This window comes from Ictalurus furcatus, chromosome 2 (assembly GCF_023375685.1).
Source record: "Ictalurus furcatus strain D&B chromosome 2, Billie_1.0, whole genome shotgun sequence".
Lineage (NCBI taxonomy): Eukaryota > Metazoa > Chordata > Actinopteri > Siluriformes > Ictaluridae > Ictalurus > Ictalurus furcatus.
In genome coordinates this window covers 3230104-3242303 of record NC_071256.1, presented here as the reverse complement: position 1 = coordinate 3242303, position 12200 = coordinate 3230104, and the positions used below count along the sequence as shown (strand labels likewise).

General features: G+C 40.5%; 2 protein-coding genes across 3 annotated transcripts in view; one reads left to right on the top strand and one right to left on the bottom strand.

Annotated features, from left to right (window-relative positions):
• rps6kc1 (ribosomal protein S6 kinase polypeptide 1) overlaps window positions 1-11385 on the bottom strand; it is a 39632-nt gene extending 28247 nt beyond the window's left edge. Inside the window, exons 1-7 of one of the 2 annotated variants that reach the window (XM_053643530.1) lie at window positions 11279-11385; window positions 10649-10725; window positions 6973-7123; window positions 4627-4662; window positions 2927-3047; window positions 1750-1865; window positions 1115-1208 (exon numbers count right to left, since the gene is read on the bottom strand). In XM_053643530.1, coding sequence (XP_053499505.1) covers window positions 1115-1208; window positions 1750-1865; window positions 2927-3047; window positions 4627-4662; window positions 6973-7074 — 469 coding nt within the window. In that variant the 5' untranslated portion in view covers window positions 7075-7123; window positions 10649-10725; window positions 11279-11385. The other variant, XM_053643538.1, reaches the window with a different exon arrangement.
• Window positions 8812-11861, top strand: c2h1orf198 (chromosome 2 C1orf198 homolog). The gene is made up of 4 exons (XM_053643562.1): window positions 8812-9158; window positions 9659-9709; window positions 9802-10404; window positions 11330-11861. Exons 1-4 carry the CDS (start codon window positions 8847-8849, stop codon window positions 11384-11386), a joined length of 1023 nt encoding a protein of 340 aa, XP_053499537.1. The 5' UTR covers window positions 8812-8846; the 3' UTR covers window positions 11387-11861.
• Window positions 11862-12200: the final 339 nt, after the last annotated feature.

Below are 12200 nucleotides of genomic sequence, written 5' to 3'. Positions count from 1 at the left end.
GAAACTCTGAAGAATGTCTGAAGATAGTTTGAGATAAGTCTGGGGTAGGTCTGAGGTAAATCTGAGGAATATCTGAAGTAAATCTGAGGAATATCTGAGGTAAACCTAAGGTAAACCTGAGGTATATCTGAGGTAAATCTGAGGAATATCTGAGGTAAACCTGAGGAGTATCTGAAGTAAATCTAAGGAATATCTGAGGAAAACCTGAGGTGAACCTGAGGAATATCTGAGGTAAACCTGAGGAATATCTGAGGTAAACCTGAGGAATATCTGAGGTAAACCTGAGGATTATCTGAAGTAAATCTAAGGAATATCTGAGGTAAACCTGAGGAATATCTGAGGTAAACCTGAGGAAAACCTTTGGAATATCTGAGGTAAACATGAGGAAAACCTTTGGAATATCTGAGGTACACCTGAGGTAAACCTGGGGAATATCTGAGGTAAACCTGAGGAATATCTGAGGTAAACCTGAGGAATATCTGAGGTGAACCTGAGGAATATCTGAGGTGAACCTGAGGAATATCTGAGGTGAACCTGAGGAATATCTGAGGTGAACCTGAGGAATATCTGAAGTAAACCTGAGGAATATCTGAGGTAAACCTAAAGTAAACCTGAGGAATATATGAGGTAAACCTGAGGAATATCTGAGGTAAATCTGAAGAAACTAACAAATGAATTTCACTGACTGCTAGCCACATGACCCTTTAATAATAATAATAATAATAATAATAATAATAATATCCGTACATGTATGTCTATATAATAATCTTTACTTTGAATCCAAAATCTCCAAATGCTTTACATAAATACCCATAATCATAAACAACACCTACTAAGGATCAAAGAAGTTAAGCTCAAGAAAATATAACATTCAAATAATAATTTGCAAAAAGAAAAAGTTCAGCAACCTAAAGACACCTGTTTATTATATCATACTGACATGAGAAATAGTATGTAGTAGACAGGAAACACTGCTACACTGTGTGGTTCACATTTCCTGTTTTCTTTTCTTCAGTGTGGCGTGAGAGCGCCCTCAGGTGGTCACTCTTCCTTTTAATAAAAAACACATGACAACTCCTGGCAAATTTCAGCCACATTAAAGCCCAATACACACCTTCAGAGCTGCTGTCTGATTGGCTGTCGGCTAAGAAGTCAGAAAAGGGTTCTGCCGGCCCGATGAGCTCGGAACCGTCCTGCACCTCTCCGTCCTGGACAAAACCACACACACAAAATGCGAAAAATTGTCTTTATTGTTCAACCTTTTGATCTTTTGTTCATAAAAATTTACAGAAATACTCTGCTCTCATTGATATCAAACAATACACAAGTTTATCAAAAAATATATCTTTGTTAAATATAATATGAATAGAACATACAGATATACACATACATACATACATACACACACACACTGGTGTTGTGAAATCACCCACTATGTTTATTGTGAAAAGCCTAAAGAGTGAGCGTAATAGAAACTCGAATGCAGGAAGTGAGTGAAGTGTGATCATGTATGTCTGTGAGTGCGTGTGTGTGTGTGTGCGTGAGACAGAGAGAGTCAGAGAAACCATACGTGTGTACCTAATCTTGCTATGTCCGTAAGGGTGTGTATCTTCAAGAAGTTAATGAGTGGAACAAACGAGTCCTGCATAACTGGTCCGTGAGCAAGTGCATGTGGTCACATAACAGCAGTAAACCTCAAGCATAAATATGTATGTGTGTGTGTGTGTGTGTGTGTGTGTGTCTGTGTACCTTAAAGAAGTCCTGTATATACTGGCTAGCGTAGAGAGCTGGAATATTAGCACTGAACTGTAGCAGATCCTCTGAACACTGCCTCCTCTCCTCGATCACACACTCATCAAACCTGCCTGGATTTACACACACACACACACACACACACACACACAAATACACACTCTGAACAGTGCGTGTAGTTTTCTTTCAAACACAGTATGAGTAAACATGTTTCATTCCCTGTAATTACTCTTCATCACATGGCATGGGTAACTTACACATCTCGTGAGAAGATGCAGAAAGATCCGTACACATTCTGGAGCAACATGTGCTTCCATCCAGAGCAGGACAACACCAAACCACATTCTGCACCGATTACAAGCGCATGGTTGCGTAAGCAGAGCGTGTGGGTTCTTGCAGTCCTGACCCGTCTCCGATTGAGAACGTGTGGCGCATTACGAAGCGCAAAATACTGCGACGGAGGCTTCGTACAGTCGCTCAGCTGAATGGTGGGAAATTCCTCTTGCTACACTTAACCACCTGGTGTCTTCACTCAGCACCCAAACGCTTAATAAGTGTTATTTTATTTAATTTGTTTTTAAAAAGGTGATGTTACACAGCGCTAAACACTCGAGTGTCCCAACTTTTTTCGAGTCTGTTGCAATCGTCAGATTTGAAACGAGTGTATATTCTCAAAAATGTATTCAATTCACAAACTAAAACATCAAATAACGTGTCAATAATGTGTTCTCAATATAGTACACTCTCTTCGTTTTTTGCATTTTCCATACCGTCCCATCTTTTTCTGAATCGGGGAATATAACAGCTTGTATTTCTTAAGCAAAAAGTGATATAATTTTAGCGAAAAGATTATCTATACACAGTATGTATGTTGCTTTTATTTATTTATTTACACGCAATAATATTGTCTTGTATCTGAATTTTTTTTTTTTAGCTCGAGTTACAGTTAGGATGAATCCAAAATGGCTTCCTGTTCACTACATATGCTCACTACATAGGGCATAACAAAAAAAAAAAAAATGGCAGTGCAGGACCCTATGTAGTGCAACACTTTACAGTATGGCTGCTAATCCGTTCATAAACCTATAATATATCATGATGCATATTGTGTATCGTAGACATACCTGATAGATTCTAACACACACACACACACACACACACACAAGTAACTTACCGAAGACTTTGGCCTTGGCAAACGGAGGGAAGAGCTCGGACTGTCTGTAGAGGTTTTTGTGGATCTGCCACAGATCTTTGTGCAGCTTCTTAAAGTCGCTGTAGCGCTTCCACACTGTGATCTACACCAACACAGAGACAGAGATCAGCGCATGCAAGACGTCTTGTCTCTCACATTCTCCTTTCATCATGGAGAGAAATCCCACCCCTCCCTCTCTCCAAACTCCTCCTCCTCATTCCCGAGAGCCAATCAAATAATTCCTCCGTAATCCAATATTGAGCAAGATCGGGATTAACGGCAGTGTAGAGGTTCGAGCAAGAGAAAAAAAAACATCAGATACGAGGGGGGGGAATAACACACACTCAGAGCCCAATGGTCAAGCTGTGTGTGTGTTTGTGTGTGTGTGTGGGTGTGTGTTTGGGCTACTCCTTTTTCAGGCTGCATTAAGGCACTAAATGAGATCATGCCTGCCAAATTAGGACCCGTATACTTCTTGTTTTGTGTGTGTGTGTGTGTGTGTGTGTGTGTGTGTGTGTGTATGTCCATGGACTTTCCAAGTCGATCATGACTCAATGGTAATGAGTAAGTTTTGGGCTGGACGCTGGACTTGTGTTGTTTTCTTGAACACCGAGGATTTGTGAAACTGACTGAATGTAAATAAATTTTTTTAAAAACATAAAATCTATACATTTACAGTGGCGCTTGAAAGTTTGTGAACCCTTTAGAACGTTCTAGATACAGTATCTGCATAAACATGACCTAAAACATCATCAGATGTTCGCACTAAAAGTACACGAAGAGAACCCAATTCAATAAATGAGACAAAAATATTATACTTGCTCACTTATTTGTTGAGGAACATGATCCAATATTACGATTCAAAATATGACCTGAAGAACTCTGATATTTTAGGTTATATTGATGCAGAGGTATAGAAGAATTGCAGAGGGTTCACAAACTTTCAAGCACTCGCAGTAACCGTTTTACTGTGGCATCAAACCTTAAAAAAAAAAAGGAAAAAAAAGAAAAGAAAAGACAAAAGTGACAAAAGGTGATTGAATTACTGAAGGGATCGTTTGATCATCGTCACATCACGGCGCTGTCGAACTCTCCACTCTGATTGGTCAGAAGGTGTTGATTTAATTTTCTAGAAAATCACTACTTCTAACACTTTAACGTGCCTATAGTAACGACAGAAAAGGCGTGTAGGTTGCTGACATGGTGAATTTGTAACGTCTGGAAGGAGACGTTTATTTAACATTAATGGAAGGAGTCTCCAGTGTCAGCGCTTTCGAACGGTCAGTATGTCGTTTAGTTTAACTTTAAAGGGGGGGGGGGGGGGACAAAGAAGAGAGAGAATGACTGGAACTATAAATGGATAAAAATAAACAAATGACAACACTGATGTCATTCTTTAATTAACGGGAATTGTATTCATTACAATTTGCTGTGGTTTAAGAGGAATAAAACACTTCAGGATGAGCCGGAACAGGAAACTAAATCAACTTCATAGTGGTGGTGGTGATTTTCCTCTAACAGCATGACACAGAGTGTTTAATCCAATCATCGAGCTTCACATTCCTCTCACTCGCTCTTCTCACTACATCTTTAGCGAGTCGCACATCTACATGACTTTGCTTATTATTATTATTATTATTATTATTATAATAAATCTATAATACAGGTAGAAGTGATCTCACCTCCTGTACGTCTTCGGGATTCTTCCTCGAGATGATCTGGAAAAAGAACAGCAAATGAGAATCAGTCATGAAGGTCTGTCCCAATGTCAGCGAGACATGTTCTGGAAAATTCTGACCAAAAAAAAAATGTATTAAAGAACTTTCTGGAATAAAAAACTAAAGTTGTGATGGATAAAAGAAGAAAGATTTATTTTTATTAGAAGTGAGTGGGCATAGGTGTGCCTCTCAGTCAGGAGGCTGTGTTCAGAGTGTGTGTGTATGTGTGTGTGTGTGTGTGTCAAAGTGGGAAGGGGATACGAGGAGGAACCGAACAATGATGACTTTATACGCATTGCGATGGAGTTCACACACACACACACGAATCAGTGAATCGAGTACTGTTCTGTATATAGAGATGTAGCTATACACACACACACACACACACACACACACACACACACACACACACACACACATATATATATATATATATATGATAAGAGAGTTCAGAATTTCAGCATTAATTTCCTAGTATTTATATGTAGACAAGTTAAACATCATAACACGTTTGGATAAGACTGGAACATGTGACTGACAGCTGTTTGTTTTTTTCTTGCCCAGGTGTGTCCTGTTAGATCGATTGTTTAAACAACAAATAGTGCTGAAAATCTACTCTTGGTTTGAGCCTGCAGTTTCACCTGTGAAGACTGCATCTGTTGTTAAAAAGGATAAACCGACATAAAGATCGGAGAGCTGTCTATGGGAGAAAAGCAAGCCGTTTTGAAGCTGAGAAATCGGGCCTAGCCGATACAACAATACGGAATTGTCCTCTAAAAAGAAAGAAACCACTGGCGTACTGAAAGTAGACACTCGGGGCTTTAAGAATGTGCAGTATTCCTGTTTTATTATTACGATGATAATGAAGACGTTAACGGCATGACATAACACTCGTCGCGTTATGCAGCGAGCACGACGTGCGTGGAACTATTTTAGAATTATATGTTGAAATTCAAAATAAAAGGATACTTGTTTTTTGTAATTTGATTTCATTAATACTTATTAGTAAATCGCTAACTAACTAGTTTTAAACTTACCTAATTTCACGGCGAATTTCATCATTGGCCGTAAAAGCTCATCTCAACCATAATCTTTCGTTCAAACATATAGTCGAGGGGGTCCAAACTTTTGACTGGTACGCGACACGTACTGTATATATTTAGCCAAAGTCTCAGAAATGCAGAAACACTTCCTTCGATACGCAAGCGTCTACGATCACAGAACAAACTGAACCAGATTGCATTTTCATGGGGGGAGGGAATATTTCAGTTCTTAAATATCGGTTCTTAAACATCACGGTTCTCTCGGAAGTCATAATGTCAGCGTCTTACGCTTTAATTTGGACATTTTAACGAAAGGAAAAGAATAAACCGGTTCAATCTGACAGGACCGGCCACGGTGATCCAAGCAATCACTCTTTGCAACCGTGGTGAGCAGAAAAGCAGCTCAAGAACGCACGACGTGTCGGATCTTGAGGAAAATTGTACCTTACGTTAGAAATTTGAGGTTTTAAAGGTTGTTTTTTTTTTTTTTTTAAATGATTTCTAAGCTCAGGAATGAGCGCTTCAATGTTGTTGTTGTTTTTTTTTAACTAAAACAAAGCATCTTGGGTGTTTTCCAAATCATTTCAAAATCCTCCAAAGCTGCTCCAGTTTCACAATCAGGCTTACAATATTTCCCTCTGAGTTACATTAACACAGTGCTGACTGAATAACTTTCATATCTCTCTCTCTCAGTTCAATATGGCCTGATCCACTGACTCTGATTAGACAATATTCAAATCAATCAATCACATAAATTAACATATTAGGTTATTAGCGTTATTACAATCAAATGTTTCAAAGCAATTCCATACAAAATATCTTTGGAAAATAAACAGCAACTGTAAAAAGTGAAAACTATATGAGAGAGAACAGAAATGACAAAAGATATTTTGTCAAGATGTTTCTCTATCCGCATTCGGACATAATAAATCCCGCCTTCTGCGTTGCGATTGGCTAAGAAACCGCACGCTCACGCCGCCCAGCCAATCCTAATACAGAACACGGATATTACTAACAAATCACCGGGATTTGCCAGAAAACGGATGGGGAAAATAATACAGCTGCAATAATAAAAAAAAAAATATATATATATATATATAAAAAAAAACACAATAATCTGATTAGCTATTTAAAATATATAAATATATATTCTGTTCAATTACTGACACTTCTCAAAGCAGCATGATCATTCTAGAGTATTCCGTGTTGTTGTTGTTGCTAGGTTGTCTAAAGAGCTCGTCGTAAGCGCGCAACAGAAGAGACTCACCCTGGCTGTGACTTTATAAACCGTGTATCCCTTTTCGTGCTTTTTCGGGTCTGTAACCGTGTAAAATCGAGCCAGTTCGCCTCTTTCCCTCTGCGATATCATCCTGATTAAGGCATCGCCACCAGCCTGCAGCAAGCCAACCTCCTGTCACCTGCCGAGAAGGAAAGGAAGATTTAAAAAAAATAATAAAAGCCAGAACAAAAACATCATTCCAGGCGGAAGTGAGGAAATCTCGCGAGATTTCAAAATAGCTGTTTCTCAAATCAGCGTAATTGTTGTTGTTGTTTAAAACAAATAACCTGGGAATGCATTAGATGTGCTCTTTATTTATATTCGGTTGTTATGAATTGTTATAAATTTATATTAAATATGTTACGTTATTTCATTTATTGACGTATTACGTCATTCATTGATTCATTCACTTCCTTATATTCTGTAGACTCCTTGAATTCTCTGTTCTCATTGGTCAGCTCTGAAAGTAGTTCCGGTTGTAAGGTTTATATTAATACGCTGGGTTGTAATACATGGACTTCCTGCCATGAGGAAGTCTTCAGGAGAGAGGATGAATAACAGAATAAACATATATAAACTGTTTTGTTATTAAACATGAACATTAAACAAAAAAAATGTATAATAATAATAATAATAATAATAATAATAATAATAAGTGGTTTATGGTTTATTTACAGAAGGAGTCTCCAGTGTCAGCAATCCGATTAAAAGCTGTAACAAAGGAGATAACCCTTTCAGTTAATCAGTAATATGACAAGCTGATCTTTAAGTTGGTATAAAGAATATTAAAGTAAGAATGAGATCATTAGGCTTGTACTACAGCGCTACTGAATTCTCAAATCTGATTGGTCAGAAGTTGGTTAATTTTCTATAACAGTAAGACTAACAGTAACTCGTATTTGTATGGGTTCTGCTCCAGATATACATCCATCCATGTTCTATACCGCTTATCCTACAGGGTCGCGGGGAACCTGGAGCCTATCCCAGGGAGCATCGGGCACAAGGCGGGGTACACCCTGGACAGGGTGCAATCCATCACCGGGCACAATCACATACACACTCACACACACATTCATACACTACGGACACTTTAGACACGCCAATCAGTATACCATGCATGTCTTTGGACTGGGGGAGGAAACCGGAGTACCCGGAGGAAACCCCCACAGCAGAGAGAGAACATGCACACTCTGCACACACAGGGCCACGGTGGGAATCGAATCCCCAACCCTCCATATATATATATACATATGTTTGAAAAGAAATATATATGCGTAATGGTTGATATGGTGAAGTTTTCTATATGGATATGTTTAACATGTTTGGAAGAGTGTCAGCGTTTTATAACGCTGTAACATTTCCAATATTTTGGAAAGCCTTCATGATGGAGGACTGTCGAGAGAGCGAGAGAGTGAGAGAGAGAGAACAAGAGGAAACCACTGTATATAGCTGCTATAACGTAAGTGAGAACAGGATCTAACCGGTTTCGTAGATGTTCCACAGCATTAAATGTAACGATAAATGGACAAAACGTACACCATGTCATTCATTATCATTAAAAATTGTACTTGGCACATCGTTGTTGTATAAGAGGAATAAAACACTTCAAGACGTGCTGTTATTGGTAAATAATCAACTTCGAGGTGGTAACAGTAACTCTGCTTCATCACAGCACTTTGTTGTGGATTATTTTCCTATTATTTATTCCTAAACAGACTCAACAATAAAAAACAAGGAAGATTTTGCTATGGAAGCTATGGAATTTGGGCGTGGTTGCCATGGACTACAGGAATTCCTAGCCACGCCCCTCGCCCGTGTTGACGTCACTGCCTGTTTCCCTCTACATCCCAGCTGTGGAGAAAATGGCCGCCACGGCGATGAACGGAGCCGTGGCTGATGCGAGCCTCACCGAGGCGAAAAAGAACGAGTACTTCAGCTCTATCAACTCCATGGCCAGGAAGATAATGCAGGAAAGGGAGAAGATTAAGGAGAAGTACGGCTCGGCCTGGGAGGACATGTCTCCGGCCGAACAGGACACGGCCATCGACGACGGGATGATGGAGCCGAAGATCCGCGCTCGCTACGCTATGCACCGAATGGACCGCGAAGAACTGGTGTGTTATCCCAAAATGCTGATCCAAACCGGGCAAAAAATAGTCCACTTCGGAGAGGAGGTCAGTATTTGTTGTTACTTTATGCTTGTACTTACGGTTGTTTATTTGTTTGTTTGTTTGTTGGTTTGTTTGTTTGTTTGTTTGTTTGTTTGTTTGTTTGTTGGTTTGTTGGAGTGTCAAGTTTGCGTTGCGGTTTTTGACAGCTTGATGTCATTGGCTGAATCCCAAATGCCTTAGTAGTGAACATGGAGTGCACTGGATAGGGCGGAGTTTATATTATTCCTATACACTATGTAGGCCACCTATGCAGTGCGTTTGGAGACATTTGGAATTGAACCGCACTCTGAGTCTTAAATACGACGTTTCAGAATAGTGATTTTATTGTTTTGCTTAGTGTTTTTATTTGTTTAAGGGTTGTTTTTTGTTGTTGTTTCTTAGAGTTAATCATTTTCAGAGCATGGCTTTTAAAGCTAAAGACAAAAATAAAATAAGGTGTCATAAAAGTTTCGGTGTAATTATATTGCTTAAGAATGACATTTTCTTTCCTTCTTTCTGTCTAGGATCTGACTTGGCAGGACGAACATTCTGCGCCCTTTTCTTGGGAGACCAAAGTATGTAGGCCGCTACGACTAAAAATAATCACTGGCCCACATTGCGTAGTTCTTGTAAACATGGTGAATCTTTTTTTTTTTCTTCCATACAGAGTCAGCTGGAATTCAGTGTGATCACCGGCACTTCCGAACCCGTCTCGTCTTCGTCTTCGTCCGTGACCGAATCCAAACCCAAAACATCTCAGAGCAGCAAGCTGCCCGGGATCGAGGGCTCGGGATCGGTGCGCCGTGACGAGGAGTCCGCTTTCTGGAAGCTGAGCGCCGAGAGGTCACGCCTGGAGGGCGAGAAGGCAGACTTCCAGTCGCTCACGCCCAGTCAGATCAAGTCGATGGAGAAAGGAGAGAAGCCGCTGCCGTCGTACCTGAGGTCTGACTCTGGATCCAGAGAAGCGCAGGAACCTGCCGCGCCGCGTCCTGTCAAACCGAGAGTGTCTAAACCGCCGGCTCCTCCCCCTCCTGCACCCATCAGCGTGACCCCGGCACCCCTGAGTGTGAACCCGGTACCTCTGAGTGTTACCCCAGCACCTGCTGCACCACTAGGAGGCTGGGAGAGATCTCAGAGCACGCTGCCGTCCGTCAGCACCACTCTGGATGATGTCTTCAGTCCCGGCCTGGGCACCAAAGCACCATCGGCGTCGACGAAAGACAGAGAGAAGGAAGACAAAATGCAAACTGGAAGCCCCACGTTTTCACAAGTAAATCCAAACGGAACGAAGCTACAAGCCTTTTTGTGTCGTGCATTCGCCATGCGTTACGTAAGGAATACAACACTCGGAGGCGTGCTGTTACCGGAATAATAATCGACGACAGGATGGTGCGATGAACCCGAGTCACTCTTACCGCCCTGAAGATAATTATTGCTCTCTAACAGCATGTCCTGAAGTGTTTTATTCCTCCGTTCTCTCGCCAGACAAAAAAAAAACAAACACAGCTTCTTACGTTATTCTAAACTCTTCCGTCCTGAAGACTTTCCAGTGGTGGTTACAAACAACTGACACTGGAGACTCCTTCCATCCCTGCTGGGGGGAAAAAAAAACAAACAAAACAATAGAAACCATCACAGAGATTCTAATGGTTTCCACTACAAATACCATCAGCTAACTATTAAAACCATTCCCCTTACCATGGGTGTCCACTAGACATAACATGCCACCGATAGCAGACAAATTATCAGTAGAAACCCATCGAGACGGTTACAGTTTCCATTAAAACCAATACAATTCCCATTCTAACCATTACAAAAACAAATTTTCAGCAAGGATAAACATTAAATAAACAATATCGATTAGATTCGTTATGCTTTGTCAAATAACAACACCTTTTTGAATCTGTTTAGCGTTAGTCTCGGTAAATGAGTCGTTCCTATAGAAACGGAAATATATTTAGAGGACGTTTTTAGACTTGCGGAAATGTCGGATAAGTTAAGCGCACAGCTGAGAGTTACACGTACTCATAACCCGCGTTTCGCTTCCTGTACTAAACCCCAGTTGAGTCAGCGTCGGTTCCTCAGCTCCGACACGCGGGGGTTACTTCAGGTCTTTTGTGATATTACAGCGTCAGAATACAAACCGCAGAGTAACAAGTAGCCAAAAGTGTTCTCTTCTATTCTCTCTATTGCAGTACAACACGAGCAGCGCCATCCTGAAGACCGGCTTCGACTTTTTGGACAACTGGTAACATCGGAACGTGGCCTCAAGCAGCGGATCCATTCCAGACGACAGGACCTCCTCTTCCTCCATCCTACACACACACACACACACACACACACACACACACATAACACAACCGTTACAGATAAACCCACATCTTAGAACCTTTAATAAAGCTACAATTGGTATCTCATAGAGCTGAACTGCTGCTGCATGTAGATTAATTAGTGTTACTCTACTTTAAGGAATACTTTGGGCACTAACACTAAAAGACATCCCTGCTGGGGCGGGGGGAAAAAAAAAACCCCAGTAGAAACCATTACAGAAATTCTAACGGGTTCCACTACAAATACAATTACAAACCAACTGCTATTAAAACCATTACCATTATTGGTTCTCAGTGGTATCCTCTAGACATAACATGCCACCAACAGGTTACCATTAGAGACCCAGAGGGACCGTTAAAACCAGTACTATTCCCATTAAAACCATTACAAATTCTATGAGGGTTTCTATTGTGGTTTTTTTTTTTTTTTCCTCAGCAGGGGTTTGGTGTGCGAATTAAGTTTGCTTTCTTTATTTTGCACAGGTGGATATAACACGAGTAACGGTAGCAGTTTAGAATCAATCATTACTTTTATATTATAACATCATGACGTCTTTGAGGCGTGTGCGAGTGTGTGTGACGCTGAAGTGGTAGCTATACTCTTGTCGTTTATTAGCCTCGCAAGTTTTGCGGCAAAACTAAAGAAGCGAACTTCGGACACCAAATACGAAATGTCTGGTTGATTACGTTTGGAGTCAAATTTTTGGTCAAAGTACCCTTTTAATTCAACTTTAGG

Excerpts from the sequence above, each read along its gene's own strand:
- c2h1orf198 (XM_053643562.1), top strand. The coding sequence starts at position 8,847 with ATGGCCGCCACGGCGATGAACGGAGCCGTGGCTGATGCGAGCCTCACC. Across the intron at positions 9,710-9,801 it reads CCTTTTCTTGGGAGACCAAA|AGTCAGCTGGAATTCAGTGT; the intron begins GTATGTAGGCCG and ends TCTTCCATACAG. Across the intron at positions 10,405-11,329 it reads GAAGCCCCACGTTTTCACAA|TACAACACGAGCAGCGCCAT; the intron begins GTAAATCCAAAC and ends TCTCTATTGCAG.